At 39.7% G+C, this 20,162-nt stretch overlaps 1 protein-coding gene across 1 annotated transcript in view; it reads left to right on the top strand.

Annotated features, from left to right (window-relative positions):
* The window catches only part of DNAH6 (dynein axonemal heavy chain 6), a 244,011-nt gene that overhangs the window by 205,681 nt on the left and 18,168 nt on the right, over positions 1-20,162 (top strand). The window contains exons 66-71 of the mRNA XM_035001185.1: positions 4,230-4,390; positions 8,353-8,441; positions 9,403-9,549; positions 11,011-11,149; positions 16,726-16,845; positions 17,408-17,529. Of these exons, the coding sequence (XP_034857076.1) occupies positions 4,230-4,390; positions 8,353-8,441; positions 9,403-9,549; positions 11,011-11,149; positions 16,726-16,845; positions 17,408-17,529 (778 nt within the window). The remainder of the gene's footprint in view (positions 1-4,229; positions 4,391-8,352; positions 8,442-9,402; positions 9,550-11,010; positions 11,150-16,725; positions 16,846-17,407; positions 17,530-20,162) is intronic.

Raw genomic sequence — 20,162 nt, 5'->3', positions numbered from 1 at the left:
CAATGTTTAAATGTTCAAAAAGGAAAGATTGAGAAAATTGACAGAGAACTAAAATTATTTAAAAGCAGAATTCTAGAATTGAAAAATATAATTAAGAATTTAGAAATTAAGAATTTAAGAATTAAGATTCAGAATTCCAAGATGAATTTGATGAGTAAAAAGCATGCAGAGACTAAACAAGGGAAAAGACAAATGAGAGTAAGAGACAGAGATACAGTGACAAGATCTAATAAGATACCATCTGAGTCCCAGAGGAGAAAAGAGCGCAGAGTAATATTTCAATAAGCAATGGCTGATAATTTTCCAAAATTGACAAAAGACACCAATCTGCAAATTAAATAAACCCTACCAAATGCCAAGCATAATAAACACAAACAATTCTACCTGGGGTGCCTGGTTGGCTCAGTTGATAGAGCATGTGACTCTTGATCCCAGGGCTATGAGTTTGAGCCCCACATTGGGTGTGGAGATTACTTAAAAATTAAATCTTTAAAATGAACAAGTAAACAAAAAAATTCTACCAAAAACCCATCATAGTAAATTGCAAAAAAAAAAAAAAACAAAGACAGTACAGTAAAAGATTATCTTCAAAGGTGCAGGTAAGCTGTTGACTGATTTCTCTGCAAAACAATGAAAGCCACAAAAATGTATATTCAAAGTACTGAAAGCAAATTACTGTGCACGTAGAATTTTATTCCTGTCAAAACAATTTTTTTAAAGTAGGCTCCATGCTGGGCTGATCTCAGGACCTTGAGATCAAGACCTGAACTGAGATCAAGGGTTGGACACTTAACCAACTGAGCCACCCAGGCGCTCCATTGTCACAACAAATTTTTAAACAAAGCTAAGATTAAGCCATTTTCAGACAAAGAAGATATTGAAATGGAAATTCAAACATGTACTAAATAGGATAATGGTGAAAATATATCAAAACTTGTGAGATGCATCTGAAACTAGGATTACAGGGAAATTTATAGGCATAAGTGCATATATTAGGCAAATGGCAATCTAAAATGTAATGATTAAACTCTAATAGAAGGAAAAAAATGTAAGAACAGAAATTAATGATATAGAAACATATATTCAATAGACAAGATCCAAAAGACCAGAAGTAGATTTTTTTTTTAAGTTGTTTGTTTTTTTTGAGAGAGGGAGTGACAGAAGGCATGTGCTGTGGGAGAGGAAGGTAGAAAGAGAATCCTAGGCAGGCTTCACGCCCAGCACGGAACCCAATGCAGGGCTCAACTTCATGACCCTGAGATCATAACCTGAGCAGAAATCAAGAGTCTGACACTTACTCAAGTGCCCTGCTTTTTTAAAAAAAAAAAGTTTAATAAAACATAAATCCCTGCTGAAACTGTTGAAAGGCAGTTATGCTCACCACTATACCACCAACGCTGAAACTGTTGAGAGACAGACACAGAGATCCAAAAAACTTATATCGTGAATGAAGAGTATCACTATAGATCAGCAGACATTAAAATGATCATAAGAACATATTTTTTAAAAAACTTCACCAACAAATTTGAAATGTTAATGAAATGAAAAAATTTCTAAAAACACAACTTAAAAACTTTTTTTTAAGAAGATTTTATTTATTTATTTGTCAGAGAGCACAATCAGGGAGAGCAGGAGGCAGAGGGAGAAGCAGGCTCCCCACTAAGCAAGGAGCCTGATGCGGGACTTGATCCCAGGACCCTGGGATCATGACCTGAACCAAAGGCAGACGCATAACCAACTGAGCCATCCAGGTGTCCCCACAACTTAAAAACTGATAAGAATAATTAGAATGTTTAAATTGTCCATTCAATAATTTTTTAATTGAATTCATTATTGAAAACTTTCCCACGATGCTGGATCTCTCCCAGGAATGCAATAATGGTTAAAATATTGAAAATGAGTTAATATAAATCACCACACTGAAAGAATAAAGGAGAAAAACCCTTTAAATAAAGAAAACTATTAATGAGGCAGAAAAAGCATTTGTTAAAATTCAACACGCATTCATGGAGAAAAAAATCCTAGTTAAGAATCTAGAAATCAGGGGTGCCTGGGTGGCTCAGTTGGTTAAGCAGCTGCCTTTGGCTCAGGTCATGATTCCAGGATCCTGGGATCGAGCCCCACGTCGGGCTCCCTGCTCAGCAGGGAGCCTGCTTCTTCTTCTCCTTCTGCCTGCCTCTCTGCTACTTGTGCTCTCTCTATCTCTCTGTCAAATAAATAAATAAAATATTTTTAAAAAAAGAATCCAGAAATCATTTTTTAGAAAGAGAAAACCAGAAATAGAACATTTTTTACTCTGATAAAGTGTATCTTAAAATTTTTTTAATGGATTTAGTAAGGTTACTAGACATAAAAACAGATTGTATTAATGCATACTAACAACAGCAATTCTATTGCTGGTGGGAATGCAAAATGGTATAGCCACTTTGGAAGACAGTTTGCGGTCTTCTTATAAAATTAACATACTCTTACCATATAATCCAGAAATCACACTTCATGGTATTTACCCAAAGGAGTTGAAAACTTATGTCATGTCCATGCAAAAAAATATACACACAGATGTTTATAGCAGCTTTATTAACACTTGCCAAACTTGGAAGCAACCAAGATGTCTCTCAGTACATGAATGGGTAAATACACTGTGGTACACCCATGAAATGGAATATTATGCAGCATTAAAAACAAATGAGCTATCAAACCCTGAAAAGACATGGAGGAAACTTAACTGCATATTACTGAGTGAAAGAAGCCAATCCGGAAAGACTACCTACTGTATGATTCCAACTATGTGACATTCTGGAAAAGGCAAAACTGTGGAGACAGTAAAAATTTAACAAAGGATTTATATCCAATATAAAGAAATCTTAGAAATTAAAAAAGGACAATAGGAAAAAAAGAAGGAGGGAGGGGAGATATAAAAGGGAATAGCCAGATGGCCAACAAATAAAGCTATGAAAAGCAGAAACAATTTAAAACCTCAGTGAGATACCACTATACATCCACCAGGTGCTATTAAGGATATGGAGAAACACTCTCTGTGGAAGTTGAATTCAGAATGGTGGCATCACTTTGGAAAACAGTTTGATATTATAATAAACATACACATACTGTGTCAAACAGCAGTTCTACTCCTAGCAATATACAAAACAAAATGGAGTGTGCATGTATACCAAACGACATGTAGAAGATGTTTAGTGCAGCATTGGATGTCATAGCCAAGAACCAGAAATAACCCAAATGTCCATCAAGAGCAGAAAAGATGAATAAATTGTGGTATAATCACAGGGTGGAATATTATATAGCAATGAAAACGAATGAACTACAATGACACACAATAATATGAATTAATCTAAAAAAATAATGTTGGGGCACCTGGGTGGCTCAGTTGGTTAAGCCTCTGCCTTCGGCTCAGGTCATGATCCCAGGGTCCTGGGATCGAGCCCCATGTCGGGCTCTCTGCTCAGCGGGGAGACTGCTTCTCCCTCTCACTCTGCCTGCTTGTGTGCACTCCCTTTCTCTCTGTCAAATAAATAAAATCTTTTAAAAAAATAAAAAATAAATTAAAAAAATAATGTTGATTGAAACAGACCAAATACAGAAGATATATATACTATATGATTCCATTTATATAAAATATAACAGCTAGTAAAATTAATCTATGGTGTTAGAATTCAAAATAGTTTTTACCTTTGAGAATGAAGAAGTCTATCAATTGGGTGGGTGCTGGTAATCCTCTCTTTTTTGTGTCCTGTGTGGTGTTACAAGTGTACACATTCACTTTGGGAGACTTCATTAGGCCGTACACTAATGATTTACGTATTACTCTATATGGATGTGAGACTTCAAATTTTTTTAAGTTTTTAAAAACGAATCTATAGTGTTGGAAATCAGGATAACAGGTCCCTTTGGGAAGGAGGAAGGAAAAGTCATTGGAGTAGAAAGGGGCATAAAAGATATGTCTCTGGGGTGTTGGCAAACTTCATTCTCAACCACGGGTATTTATTTGTGATAATTCATAGAGCTATCTATTTGGTTTTTTGGACTTTTCTATATGTGTGTTATAGTAGATAATGTTTTTTAAAAACAAGAAAATAAATATTTGCACATCTATTAAAATGAGGATTTGAAATGTGTGCATATTTTAGGAGTATGCTATATTTACATTTCTTCATAGTCTCATTGCTTATAAATAACATAAAACAGCATTTTTTTGTTGTTGTGGAATTCAGGGTGCAATCAATTTCACTGGGGCAAGGACAAGGACCCATTGCTGAAAGAATGATCAAAGATGCAATGAAATCAGGAAACTGGGTATTTTTGCAAAACTGCCATCTTGCTGTTTCTTGGATGTTGGCAATGGAAGAACTAATTAAAACCTTCACAGATTCAAGTATGTTGAAAACAGCATTTTCATAATAATACCTTTTTATGTAGACTTTCTTTGTTGAATCCAATTCTTGTAATAATTTTTTATTGTAGGAATTATGTTTCCCCATAATAAAAAGGAGGAATTTGGGACCTAGAGAGTTTTAGTTAAATTACACAATCCAGACTTGAAAAAAGATCTTCAGACTCCAAGTTGTGGGTATGATCCACATGGATCATTTCTGTTTCATGTTCCTTTCTATGGAGGCCATTTGAATTCAAAATAGGTTACATACAGGCATGATAAAAGAAATAGAAAAATGGACTTAGGACAAAGCAAGGAAATTAAATCTTTCACTGCAGAATGAGAGAAGATTCACAGATTCAAGTTGCCACCAATCCCCCTAGAGTCGTGTTTTGCCACTTCTTATTCTCTGTGACTCCTAACCATGTTGTGGAAAACCGACCTCAGTGCTTCGGAGCCGAAATAGCGAGGCAAAGACAGAGTTTAGGATAAAGAGGAACAATAGCTCTATTGCTTTGCCAGGCACAGGAGGCTGCAGCAGGCTCTGGCCTTCAAAACTGCAAGCCCACCTGAAGGAAAGGGGCTGGAGGGGGGTGGGGGGAGCAGAGTTAATGGGGAAATACAGGATCCAGCTGGTTTTGACAGGAATCGTGTACTTGCCTCCAGCCTGGTTCATCATGTCCTCAGGGTGGTACCAGGTCCCTGAAAAAAAAGGCTAAGAAGGGAGGAGGGGAGGTTTGCAAAAGAGGAAAAAGGTGACTTCGTTTAAAATCCAGCTTCCCTGAAGCATTAGTGCAGCCGTTTTGATTTTTGTTCAACTTTATGCTTTCAAGCGGCTTCGGCCACACACACCCCATGGGCGAACCAGCGTTATTCATAGTTGCTACCACTACTACCGCTAACTATAACATCAGCACTTTCTTTCCCAATCAAGAAAGTATAATGGGCTGCAAAGAAAGAAGAGGATTTAGAATCTACTCATTTTATTTATTTTCTTTTTTTTATTAATTTTATTTTATTATGTTAATCACCATACAGTACATCATTAGTTTTTGATGTAGTGTTCCATGATTCATTGTTTGCGTATAACACCCAGTGCTCCATGCAATATGTGCCCTCTTTAATACCCATCACCGAGCTAACCCATCCCCCCATCCCCTCCCCTCTAAAACCCTCAGTTTGTTTCTCAGAGTCCATAGTCTCTCATGTTTCATCTCCCCCTCCAATTTCCTCCCCTTCTTTCTTCCCTTCCTGCTATCTTCTTCTTCTTCTTCTTTTTTTTTTTTACCATATAATGTATTATTTGTTTCAGAGGTACAGGTCTGTGATTCATCAGTCTTACACAATTCACAGCACTCCCCATAGCACATACCCTCCCCAATGTCTATCACCCAGCCACCCCATCCCTCCCACCCCCCTCCACTCCAGCAACCCTCAGTTTGTTTCCTGAGATTAAGATAGAATTTACTTATTTTAAAATGTTAGTATAAAAATAATTGAAACCTTAGGAACCATATTATTGTTAATAAGCGGCATGAGCCCCACTTTACTCTGTCAGAAGACCATCCTACCAACCTAGGATATCCAGAGCCCTTTCTCTGGGGTCTTCCTTTGTGCCCTGACCACAGAAGCTTTCTGGGAAGGTGGGAGCTCTACAGCCAGTCGTGCAAGTGATTTTACTTACTGCTGCCTTTACAAAGTGGCCAGCCTACACTGGACACCACCCCACAGCCAAGACATAGCAGCCATTGCCTAAAGATCCCTCATTTCCTGGTTCCCCACTCCTTGCCTCTGCAGGCTGCTTCTTCCAGCAAGGATGGGGTCCTTCACATCAACCATCCAGAATCTCCACTCTTTTCACCCTTTTGCAGTGCAAATAAGAGTGGCCTGCTTCCAACTGGGCCTGTGGCTTATTTCCATTTAAATAATTAAAGAAAAAAATGACAAGAAGGTATTCACCACTGTCCAGGGGTTGCTGATGATTAGGCTTATAATTAAGAATGAAATGCTAGGGAAGGCATCTAAAAAGCAATTTGCTGCAGTGGGACTACATGAGCCTTCAAAATAAGGAGACGTTGTTCAGCCTCATGGTGAGTGGGACATGAGCGAGTGTATGCCGGAGGCTGGACAGGCTATGGAAGCCAGCAGAATTTGGGTGTGGTTTTGAAGGGCCTTTGGCTTACCAAAGCTTAAATGGATAAAACAATCGTCTTCCGGCCCTTGGTACAATCATTTAGTAATGTACCCATTTGAGTTCTGATGTTTAACTTGAACCCATTTAAAATAAAATATATTCAGGTAATAAGCCGAAAAGAGTAAGTGAACAAAAGAAAAAAGAAACAAAGGAAGAAGCAAAAACTCTGGACTCGAAATTCTAAGACCTGAGTAGAGTTCTGCCCCCACTACTCCCTGCCTGTGCTACCATGTCTCCTCTCTGGGCCTCAGTTTCCCCAGCCATAAGATGCCCACACGGCATCTTCACTAGAAACCCTATGCTAAGATGATTCCTGAGGTTCCATTCCAGTTCGAAACTTCTATGATGTCTGTGAAAGTTAATATTCTTGATGCTTTCTGCAATTATAACAGAAAAAGTATGAATAAAAGTACTTCTCTAAATCTACCTTTTTCATGCTTTGGATTTTTGGTTATTGAAAATTTGGTTATTTTGGTTATCTCATTAGCCCTAAGACTTTGGTTGATGTCTGACTTCTATACCTAATAGTTTTTACCATGCAAGCAACTTCAGTGTTGCTCTAGAATTTTACTAGAACTACCTTTTAATTTTAGCTATTTAATATAGTTCATGAATTTAGATTACCAAAATAAGCATAAATTCAGCTTTAATCTGTAGTCATTCATTCAATAAATATTTGGGAACCTACCATGTACCATGCCCTGTTCTAGATCTTTAAGGTAGGACAGTGAACAAAACAACCATAGATATCTGCCCTCCTAGAACTTAAATGTTAGTAAAGGGAGACGAACAATAATTAAACCATATGATAAATAAGTAATTTTATGGTATGATAGAATGTGGCTAGTGCTTTGGAAAAAAATAGAGTAAGGAGGATCAGAAAGGTCAGGATGAAATGGGTGGGGGTTGGGGGTGATAGGGAGGAAGAGTGGGTAGCAATTTAAACAGTGTGATCTGGGTAAACCTCTTTGAGAAGGTAACATTTGACCAAGACTTGAAGAAAGTGAGGGAATCTAAAGGAAGAGCATTCCAGGCAGAAGGAAGAGCCAGTGTGAAGACCCTAGAGAGGGAGCAGGCCTGGAATGCTGGAGAAATACCATAATATGTACTTAAAAACCAGCATCGAGAAAGTCATCCGTGGATGATGCCTGCATCTTCCGATAATGGGAACAACACTTTTCCCAACTTTGCTTCAGCCTTTTGAACCCAGAAGGGAACTCATTTTCTTAGGCTTTCTGTGCAAAGCTCACAAAGTAAGCATATTGACTTAACTTCTTCATGCTACTCATGAAGCCTGTCCATACTCCTGCTCCCTCAATTCCCTTTGCAACTTATCTGCAGAGTGGAGAAATCCCTTTCTTCTCCATGAGGCTTTCTGACCATTTTCATGCAATCTGCCATAAATTGAATTGTTTAAAAATAAAACAAAACACTTCATGAGCAGTAACAGTCCTATTTTTTAATTGAAAATTTTCCCCATCTCAGAGGGAAGGCCCTTAACACCTCCAAGTATTAAAAATTAATGTGTCCTTAATTTCTTTACTCAGATGTGCCAGTGTCTAGATTGCCAAATTTTCATGTATTAAGAGTTTCTATAAAAATTCCTCCCACCTCCATTTTAGAACATTTTACAACATAAAAGACTTAAACTAGCCTTTAAACAGAGCTCACAGCGGGTTTTTTGCTATCCCATAATAAGCGTTTGTTATGTAAAAGTATTATTTTAAGTTAAGCATTTTCCCTTTTTTGTTGTCTTTGTTTTAAACAGCTATTACTATCAAGGACACGTTTCGACTTTTTTTAAGTTCCATGCCTAGTAGTACATTTCCTGTTACAGTTCTTCAAAATTCTGTCAAGGTAACGTATGCACATGGTTGGAATGGTGCAAAATGACTGGCCTCAGAGTGTTCCCCGAGTCGTCCGGGGAGCCCAGGCCCCACACAGGACCACATCAAAGTGTGGGTGACCCAGGTGGGGAGGGGGAAGTCAGTATTCCTTCACCTGCTAGCACGCAGGCAATTTCCCAAGCCACTCCCATCCTTGTGCGCCCTAGTCTGTTGATCATTCAACTCTATAAGAAAATGTCAAGGGGGCGCCTGGGTGGCTCAGTCGTTAAGCATCTGCCTTCGGCTCAGGTCATTATCCCAGGGTCATGGGATCGAGCCCCGCATCAGGCTCCCTGCTCAGCGGAAAGCCTGCTTCTCCCTCTCCCACTCCCCCTGCTTGTGTTCCTGTTCTCACTCTCTCTCTCTCTGTCAAATAAATAAAAAATCTTTAAAAAAAAAAAAAGAAAGAAAAGAAAAAATGTCAAGGATGCAGAGTGTAGTGAGAATGGAACCCCTCCCAGAATTAAGAGGCTATTTCAGCTTGTGAGACATAGGAAGGCCTATAGGTAGTATGGCTGCTGGATTTCAGTGCTGAAAGTCTCCAATATATAGGAAGCCTCTGCATATGAATGATCACTCAGGAACAAGAGATGCCTCTTCCTTCCCTCTCCTATGTCATCAAGGGATGCCATATGTAGGGATGCGTGGAAAATCCAATGCTGCAGACCTGAGCATACTTTCTGGCCCATATTTAGAAAAATGGACACCAAAAGAAATTGTCTGAGGTTCTTGTGGAGACAGTTCACCGACTGTAGGTCTAAAGACCCCATGAGGCCCGACTGCAGAGACTGAGGCTGAGCAAGATACAGAGCAGGCCCCCACATGCCAGGAATGCCCCACATCCTCTCGATGGCTTCAGTCTATGTGTGTTATTCAGAAATAATGTGAATCTATAAAATTGCCCTCTCTGCCACATATGTGTCTGAATCCAGGTAACCAATGAGCCTCCGAAAGGTCTACGTGCAAATATCAGACGAGCATTTACTGAAATGACACCTTCGTTTTTTGAAGAAAATATACTTGGAAGAAAATGGAGACAAATAATATTTGGCATTTGCTTCTTCCATGCAATTATTCAGGTACACTTAATTTTTGCTTTTTAGTAGAAACAAGAAAGTGCATTATGTTAATAAATTTTTTAAAAAGTGGGAATTACATGAGAGCTTACAAGTGGCATTGTGAAGTGCTGAGGCCCAGTTCAGGGTCTAAACCCAAGTTGTTCTCCCTCAGTGGCTGATTTCTCTGTACTCCCCTCACCTCAGCAGCTCACGGCTTTGCCTCCCAGCTCTACTCTGATCTGACCAAAGGACACCATCACCTGGATAAATGTACAAGGTTGAATTCAAAAGCACAAAATTGATCTCCTGAGCTATGCCTCACTCCCAAATCTGCTTCCCTCCAGGCTCTACTTCTGAAATCGGTGGTCTCATATCTCCATAATTTCAGGATTATTTTTATTATCCCTTCTTTGCACATATCAGTCCATTATTTTTCTTGCAATAGTTTCATTCTTGCCTATTCCTATTTGAGTGGGCTCACCACACTTAAGAGCCTCTTCCCTGTGACCAGAGCCCCAAGTCCCCTGAAAGAGGACCGTCAACTCAGTACTACTTTCTCCTTCCCTCTGCTCAAAGCTCACTGCTGTGATTTGGTGTCCATCCTGTGACCCTGCACTTAAATTCTGACTCTTCGACTACATGTCTCTACATGGTGTCTTGATTAGACTGGCTGCCTGGGTTTCAAATGTGTATGGTCTCCAGAGAAAGAACCTGTAAAGAAAAAAACAAAGATTAAAGATGCAAAATACGAAATAAATAAGTAAACAAGATCCTAGAGGAGATCCGTGAGGCTGGGACCAGGGGCTCCAGGTGTGAGGCCCCCATTGTACAAAGAAAAACAGCTGAGGTAGGGAGGTGGGAAAATTTTGAGATCAAGAGGAGGGAATATGAGACCTCTCATATAATCATTAGTTTGGAATTAAGAAATTAAGATGGGATAGGGAGATAATGAGGAAAGGGGAAGACTTCACTATGTGAAGTCATGAAACAAGGGTTATGATTCTGTGTACCAGTTTAAAAAAAAAAAAAAAGATGTCACTGCAGAGAAGTCAGTATGTAATCAGCACATTGTGACATGACTGAAAAGCCTAGGTGATAGACGCCTTAGAAGAGTAGAGAGTAGTTCTTGCCATCAGATGGATGATTAGTGTCAGAATATTTTTTTCTTTTTTGCCTATTTTGATGGGGAAATATTTTATTTTACCATGAAGGACAAATGTCCTTTTCACAGATCTATCATATTTCTAGTACTGTCAAATTTTCTCTCGGAAATTTTGGAGAAGAGCTAGGACTGGGAAGAGATGCCGCCCATGTTTGCTGTAAGCCAAACTGAAAGCCTAGATGAAGTTGAACTTCATGATCTTAACTGATTTTACAGAATGAGGATGCCCAACTTCAACAGAAACCTTTAATTTCTCAATATTTTATACAAAGTTAATTTTATCAAATTTTATGTAAGACTATTTTCATTTTCCCTTCTAGGAGAGAAAAAAGTTTGGCCCCCTTGGTTGGAATATCTGCTATGAATTTAATGACAGTGACAGGGAATGTGCTTTACTAAACCTCAACCTTTATTGTCAAGAAGGAAAGATTCCCTGGGATGCGTTGATTTACATTACTGGTCAGTATGCCCACATGGCCAGGCCATGGCCCATATAAAGATGGCATCCTTTCCCCAGTGTTTGATAGTGGTGATGATGATTCTGATAGTCCCTTTGTAAAGATAAGACCATGATAAGAATATTATGAGAATATTTACACATAGAAAATGGGCATATGTTTTCCCAATTAATAATAGCAGAACCTTATATCTCTCTTGATACATGCCAAGTACTGTGTTCAGCACTTCCCAAGAATTAGCAGATTTAATCCTCACAACAACCCTATGAGGTGAGGACTGTTATATACCTATTTTATACATGAGGAAACTGAGGCACACAGTTTGTAAGTGGTGGAGCCAAGATTGAAATCCAGTCAGTCTAGCCTCGAGAGTATGCTCTTAAATTCGAAAGAATCTGAACATTGCTTGACTAGTAGAGACCTGTTGATTCAGGTATACTTGTGAAAAAGGAAAAAATATTTCAGGAATACAATTTTTAGCAAATACTAATTGTGGCCACATGGGACCTTGTGCCAAAAAATTAGGTCCAATGTGGAATATGTAGGCCCGAATAATGAAGAAATGATTTGCACTGGGAAGTGGGGGGAAGAAGAGCACTCTGAAAAGGGACAGAATGGGAATGGGTGGTTTTTACTGGTGAGTAAGGGAAATGGGGAAGAACAGAGAGGGTTCAGGTGACCTAGAGCCTTGAAAGGCAAATAAACCTTGGAAATGGAGGGCAGTGAAACAACAGTGAAAATGAATGAAGACCATCCTCAGAGTGGACCAAAAGGGGTGGTCTTGGAATCTAGGGGGCTACTTTATACTCTGGCCTCCAGCACTCCACTACTCCAGTGAGGCCAACACTGCTTAATAAAATGGTGATGGACAACTGACCTTATATTGATGATCAGCTTACTTTCAACAAAGGTATCAGGGCGGCTCAATGGAGGAAGGATAATTTTTTCAACAAATGATGCTGGGACTGTTAGATATCCAACTGCAAAAGAATGAATTTGGATCCTTATCTCATATAATACACAAAAATTAATTCAAAATGAGTCCTATAAGAGCTAAATGTAATAGCTAAAACTATAAAGCTCTTAGAAGAAAGCATAGAAGTAAATCTTTGTGACTTTGGGCTAGGCAATGACTTACTAGATATGCAAAAAACACAAGCAATAAAGAAAAAATAATAATGGACATCATCAACATTTAAAACTTTTATACTTCAATAAATACCATCAAGAAAGTGAAAGGACAAGCCACAGACTGAAGGAAAATATCTGCAAATCATATGTCTGATAAGGCACTTGTATACAAAGTATATAAAGAACACTTACAACTTAACAGTGAAAAGAAAAATAAACCAATTTAAAAATGGGCAAAAGATTTGAACAGACATTTCACCAAAGAAGACATATAAATGCCCAAAAAGCACATGAAAAGATGCTCCATCATTAAGGAAATGAAAATTAAAGCCACAATGAAATACCACTTTATACCGGCTAGGATGACTATAATTAAAAAATGAAACAACAAAAAAAGAGTAACAAAGGGTTGGTGAGGATATGGAGAAAGTGGAACCCTCATACATTGCTGGTGGCAATGTAAAATGGTGCCACTACTTTGGAAGATTTTTAAAATAGACTTACTCTATGACCCAGAAATTCCTCTCCGAGGTATATACCCAGGAAAAAAATGAAAACACATGTCCACACAAAAACTTTGTACATGTTTATAACAGCACTGCTTCATAGCCAAAAAGTGGAAACAGCTTGAACTTCCATTAGCTGGTGAATGGAAAAACAATGTGGCGTATCCACACAATGTACTATCCAGCCATAAAAAGGAATAAAGTATGGATACGTGCTGCAACATAGGTAAACCCCATACACTCTATGCTAAGTAAAAAAGTCAGGCACAGGGCACCTGGGTGGCTCAGTCAGTCAAGCATCCAAGTCTTGATTTGGGCTCAGGTCCTGATATCAAGGTCCTGGGATTGAGCCCTGAGTTGGGAATCCACACTCAGCTAGGAGCCTGCTTAAGATTCTCTCTCCCCCTCCCTTTACCCCTCCCTCTGCTTGCTCTCTCCCTCCCTCCCTCTCTCTCTAAAATAGTCTTTTTTTTTTTAAGTCAGCTCAAAATACCACATTGTATGATTCCATTTATATGAAAGTTCCAGAAAAACCAAATGTATACAGACAGAAAGTAAATTCCTGGTTGCATGGAGCAGAGGCAAGAATGAGGAGTGACTGAGAAGGGGCACAAGATTTCTTTTGGGGGATGATACAAATGTTTTAAAATTAGATTGTGGTGACGGTTACACACACATTGCAGGTTTACTAAATATTACTAAATTACACATGTAAATTTTATGTGGATTTTATGATTTTAAAATTATACTCTCTATTAAAGCTGTTTTTAAAAAATGGGTAGGAGCAAAAAGGCAATGAATGCTTTATCCATAGGGTGGTATTTTCGGCAGTCATTTATGCATTAATCCAGAAAATACTGCCTAATACTACTACAAGAGATGCTAGAAATACAAAGATGACGTAGACCCTGCCTGCCAAAAACTCATGGCATGGAGGGTGGAGATAATGAATAAATTCTGTGTTAGGATAATAACCAAATCAGAAGTGTCTGCGCAATGCTGTGGGAACTAGGAAGGAACAACACTACCCCGGGGGAATCCGGGAGAGCTCTGCTGGAAGCTAAGTGCTGAACAGCTACATTGAGCTAAGTTGGGCTCACTGGGAGAGGAAAGGCAGGAGAGCACACTGGGCTGAGAGAATCATGATGTAAAAGCCCAACGGGTTGAGGTGTGGCCTGTCTGTAGAACTTGTGAGCAATTCTGTTGGGCTGGTGCATAGTAGGAAGAGGGGATGTACATGGAGGGGAGCTTTATCTTCAACAAAACTAAAAATGGTAAGCTGGGGGCACAACCTGAAAGGCCTGTGTGTGTTGTTAATAAATTTTGGTTCTACTTTGTAATCAATGATTGGCAATCATAGTCCTTTAGGCTGTAAAGAGGTACAATAATTTACAAAGCTATAATAAAAGCAACATGAAGGACTGAACAAGAAGATACAGAAACACCAGTGGGGAAACTAAACAGGAGAGAATAGGGGCACCTTGGTGGCTCAGATGGCTAAGTGTCTACCTTCAGCTCAGGTCATGATCCCAGAGTCCTGCGATCGAGCCCCATGTTGGGCTCCCAGCTCAGCAGGAAGTCTGCTTCTTCCTCTCCCTCTGCCCCTTGCCCTGCTTGTGCTCTGTCTCTCTCTCTCAAATGAATAAATAAAATCTTAAAAAAAAAATAAACAGGAGAGAATAAACAGAAATACTGAGGAGGCTTTAAATATGAGAAGGTATTTGGGGGTGGGGAAGGTCTTAAAATTTTACAGTGTAAGGTATAGCAATACATAATTCCAGGAGACAGATCTAAGCTCAAAGTAGGCAAGGACAAAGCCAAACCTAAGGCCTGTCCAGTTTGTATTGGGCCATCCCTGAGCCAGCCTCTGAGGATAGAAGAGGAAGAGAAGGGGGAAGCCACCACACTGGAATCTGCAACGAGACCCTCGGGGACTGTGATGTCAGGGCCAGGACAGGTGGTGGGCATGTATGGTGGACACTTCCTCCTCAGGTCCCTCTTCTGGGAAGACCAAACCCAGAAGACTCCTTCCTAAAATTGAGCCCAAAAGTGAGTCATCTACTCTGAGTCAAAATTATTTACTCAGTTTGATCCAAGAAAAGGGTAAAACTCAATCTGGATGGAGAAGCACAAAGTCTGATGATTTGTAAGGAAAATATTTCTGTGCTGTTTCTCAAAATGCAGATATTGTCCTTTGTGACAAAAAAAGTACTTTAGGGCAACTCTTTCCTCTCACCACCTACCAACTATAGAAGTCTTAGTTCTCCTAGCCATCCTCCTTTTCCAGACACCATCATGCAGTTGGAGAAACTTGAGTTTACATTCCCATCCAGCCCCAAAGATCCAAGAGGAGCCTCAATTTAGGCCCAGACCTGATGGACCCACTACAAAGATGTAACCGAACTTTGTGTTCCAAGACTTCCTAGAAGGTGACAGAAGAATATACCCAGGAAAATACAACAGCATCTCTTTCTTCCCTCTTAGAATTGCTAATACGGAGATTTAGCTACTTGACCACCGGCTGTAATACCTACTCTACCTCCTCTCCCCCCACCCCGAGTGGTTGATCCAACACGACAGACCAAAAATGCTTCAACAGGAGAGGGAAAATAAGTGTCCCTATGAGAGGTGCAAGTAAAGACATTGCTCCCTTAGAAGAAATAAATTATTGAGATTCCAAAGACTGAAATAACTTTCTTTCACCAACCATCTCAGCTTGAAAGAGAATGAAAAACATTTCTTCCTGACATAATGGAAGATACAGAGATGAGAATGGCTGAACATTCAGAGAATCCAGAAGTTGAGTGTCAGTACCATATGTAAAATCCTTCTGGGAACACTACAGTGGTAAATAATGAAATGTAGCAATGGATCTGGAGTTTTCCCAAGGAATTATATCAGCAATGATATTATTCCAAAGAAGAAAAATATCATTCCTCTTAGAATTTTGGGATGACTGTGGAGCATGCTGAAAGTAGCTTCTCTGTGAAAAAAGAGATGGGGTACTAATAAGTTTTAATTCCCCACAACATAATTTCTGTGAGGCAAGTTGTCTCTTTCACCTTGGACCTATCTTTCCTTCCTAGCTTAATTTTAATAATTATAAAGTATGCATACAGTTTCAATGTCTTGTAAATGTTTTGGTTCATTTACTGGCCTCAAAAAGAATCAGTGTTGCATAGGAAGTGTATATGTTTTAGAATACTGTGATCAATGATGGAATAAGACCCAAAATCAGTATTTTGCAGCAAAAGAAGAAGAGGAGAAAGAGGAGGAGGAGGGGGAAAAAGAAGAAGGAGGAGAAGGAGGAAGAGGAGGAGGAGGAGAAGGAAGGAAGGAAGGAAGGAAGGAAGGAAGGAAGGAGAGAAAAAGGAAGGAAGGAAGGAAGGAAAAGAAAGAAAAAGAAAGAAAGAAAGAAAGAAAGAAAGAAAGAAAGAAAGAAAGAAAGAAAGAAAGAAAGAAAGAAAGAAAGAAAAAGAAAGAAAGAAAGAAAGAAAGAAAGAAAGAAAGAAAGAAAGAAAGAAAGAAAGAAAGAAAGAAAGAAAGAAAGAAAGAAATAGAGCTCAGTGGCTTTGGTTCTGGTTATTTGGGGAAAGCAAAATAATTAGGGTAGGGGCGCCTGGGTGGCTCAGTTGGTTAAGCAACTGCTTGCTCGGCGGGGGGTCTGCTTCTCCCTCTGACCCTCCCCCATCTCCTGCTCTCTCTATCTCATTCTCTCTCTCTCAAATAAATAAATAAAATCTTTTTTAAAAATAAATAAATAAATAATTAGGGTAGGGTACATATATTAGGTTTTTTCCTGCCTTTTATTCTCTGAAGGAAACTCTGATATGCTCTTTTCACTTTCAGTTCCAAATAAATGTGCATATAAATAAACCTATTGGAATTTGGCTAAGCATATCAATAAAAAATATGTTTAAAAATGCAAACTCCTTTTCAGGTGAAATTACATATGGTGGTAGAGTTACAGATACCTGGGATCAAAGATGCCTTCGTACGGTCTTAAAAAGGTTCTTTTCTCCTGAAACCTTAGAAGAGGATTATAAATATTCGGAATCAGGTGAATGACTTTTCAATATTCCAGAAAGGACCTTTTGCAAAATGTCATTGGCGGCATCTCTCAGTTTTTCATCCAGGAGCTCTCGGTGTCCAGTCATCACAGCCCAGTCCCCACGCCCGCCCGCCCCAGCCCCACGCTTGACCATCTCCAAAAGTGGCTTGGCAGTTAAAGCATGAAAATATCTTTGTGCAGTAGCCACTTGAATTATTTGCTCTAAAATGGGTTGTATTTGGTCTAAATGTGTTTTCGAAGTTCTATAAATTTGGAACCCTTTACCAAGGCATGGCTTTCAGCAGCACATCCCTGGATTCCCAGAATCTTGAAAGGTTCTGGAGGAGACACCCTGAAAGAGTAGGAGACTAATCACATGCTCAAGACCTCAAGAAAAGGGAAAGCAACCAGGCACAGTAATGAAGGCAAGGAGGGTTGGGAAAACAATCCCCTTTTCTGTGGAAGGCACTTGATTATAGCCACCATCTGAACAGGCAGAGAAGGACTAACGTTGGTGGTACAAAGCTAGTCTATTTGAAACATATCTGCCTTCTGTGTTTTCAATAAACAGGCATCTATTTTGCACCTTTGGCTGACAGCCTACAAGAGTTTAAGGACTACATTGAAAATCTGCCTTTGATGGATGACCCAGAAATATTTGGAATGCATGAAAATGCCAACCTAGTTTTCCAGGTATGTGGCCTTTTAGCCTAAAATACATTCTCATATCGTGTATGTAAACTTGAAACATCAATAATCATCTCACTAGTCCCATAAATTATTATATCCTTAAATAACCAAAGTAAATGTTTCACCTCAACTTCAGCATTCGATTCCAATTTAGCCTGTTCCCTCTGGATCCTTCACAGCATCCTAAGATCCATGCATTTTTCCCTGTCACTGGCCACTCCCCCACCTCCCGGCCTTCTACCCACTAGTCCACCTTAACTTGGGAATTTGGACGATAATCCAGACAGTCCTTTCTCTTTTGCCCTTTTCCCTCCACACTGAGCAAATCTGTATCATATTACACAAAGGTTTATGGATCCACAGATGATTAAGTTATAAAAGTACAATAACAAACATCCAAGACACATAAAACAGTGTTCTTTAAAATTGTGGTCCATCAGGTCACAGTGCCAGACACCAGCAGTAGGTCCAAAGAGCAAACTGGATCATTTCACTCCTCTAAGACCTTCTGATGCCCCACCATTACCTAGGGGTAGTCCAAGTTTGTCAGCATGGCACCTGAGGCTCCTCCATTGCCTGTGCACTACATACCTTTCCAGTTTATTCATCTGCCATGGTCAGGAATCTGTGGATGAACCAAAGTCATGAACTAAGGTCTGTCCCTTGGGGCCTGGAATACTATAAAGGTTGGAAACTAGGTTTGGCTCACAAGGGTGAAGGGAATCATCTTCCTTTCAACTTAAATTTTGCCCATACAAGTGTTAGAGGGGGAGGTCTACCTAGATATCAATGAATCCATAAGAAACAACAGTGGAACTTCCAGAAAAAAACCCAGGAGGTCAATGCTCTGCCACCTTATGTCATGGTTCTCTGCCATAAAAAATTGCTTTGCTGTTTAGCAAGGAGTTAGAATATTATCTTGTTTTTCATTATTCTGCTTTCAGGAAGAAAAAGAGGTGGCCAAACAAGTGTTAATATTCACTCATATCTGACAGTTTGTTCTGGAGTGGGTGGGGCATGGGGTGGGGTGGGGGGGAGAAGGGAAAGGGGAGTGTAGATATTGTAAGACTTGCTGCATCCTGTGAGAAATACAGCATTGTTGGCAGAGGTAACACTCTTGGCAGTGTGTACCGAGGAGTGTAGTTTTGTGTTTTCCATTGGTTCACAATGACTGAGAATGAGACAGCTGGCATGTAGTGAGCACGGTGGTATGCTTTTCAGTCTAGCCTCCCTTCCTCCATTTTTCTGGTAGAGTATATGCCCTACTCCCAATCTCCTCCTTTTGAGATAACAGCCCCTTCCTCATTCCATGAAATTCTGGTAAGACCTCCTTACCTTCAGAGGTGGGCATGTGACTCAGGCCTGGCCAAAGGCAGTACTCCATCACCTAGCCACTGGAATTGGTCCAAAGAACAGGTACATGGACCAGCTTGGGTGAATGAGAATTCTTCCCTAAGCTTTAGTATATATAGATGCTAGGATTGGGAGAGGGATTTCTCTTTCCTTTGGAATCACTGGCTAGGATACTGCATATCTGGAGCTGTCTGTGGCCTTATCATTGACACTCAACCCATTCCCCCTACCACACAGAAGAAGCTCATCTGCCATAGGAAAGAGAGAAACAACCAAGCATGTACTGGTGAGAAAACATTAGATCCATTCATGCCTGAGACCCATGTGACTTGTGTTCTCTTCTTCCCAGTGTATGAGCCAACAGATTTCTTTGATTAGCTGCTTTAGCTTAGCTAATTCTGCCTGCCATCAATAGAGTCTTTAATTAAAGATATGATTTCTTCCTCACTCCGCAAACTATACCTACTTAGATGCTTATTAGAAACTAGTAAAGAAAATTGGACCTTGACCTGTGCACATCAATTGGAGGTACAAGGCAGAGATTGCCTCCTAAGACAATAATGAGCATAAGTCAAAGGCCATCTGTATAGACTATGCACAAACAGATACCTGTTATCTCTTTTCTCATTAGAGGCTGAATAAATGGAAAGAATAAAACAACAGAGCCTGAGTAAATAGGTAGGAAAAAACATACTAAAGGATAAAGGATAGAAAACACTATCCAGAAGATACAGACTTGCCCTCTGCAAATCACCTGCTGCAAAAACAAAAAAAATAAACAATGTGTTTTGGCATCTGAGGTAGGGTAGAAGACCTAGCCTGGACAAAGAGAAAGCCAGAATTTGAGAATAGGCTGATACACACACACACACACACACACACACACACACACAAAGGATGCCATGAGATGCCTGAGAATGAAATCTTTCAAGGAAACTAAAAATACCACAGCAGAATTAAAAACTACCCTGGAGGCTTACAGACCAGGACTGGTACATAGATTATCACACATGTGATATAAAGGACAAACAAACTTTCCAGAATGGAGATTAAAATGTCCAAAAATAGGGGCGCCTGGGTGGCTCAGTCCACTAAGTGTCTGCCTTTGGCTCAGATCATGACCCCAGGGTCCTGGGATTGAGCCCTGCATCAGGCTCCCTGGTCAGCGGCAGCATTATTCACAATAGCTGAACCGTGGAAGCAACCCAAGTGTCCATTGACAGATAATAAGCAAAAAAATGATATATACATACAATGGAGTATCAATCAGCCTTAAGGAAGGA

The sequence above is a fragment of the Mirounga leonina genome, unplaced genomic scaffold (assembly GCF_011800145.1).
Source record: "Mirounga leonina isolate KUSES-001 unplaced genomic scaffold, KU_Mleo_1.0 Mir_125, whole genome shotgun sequence".
Lineage (NCBI taxonomy): Eukaryota > Metazoa > Chordata > Mammalia > Carnivora > Phocidae > Mirounga > Mirounga leonina.
Note: the sequence above shows the minus strand (reverse complement) of the source record. Positions and strands in the feature narration are given on the sequence as shown.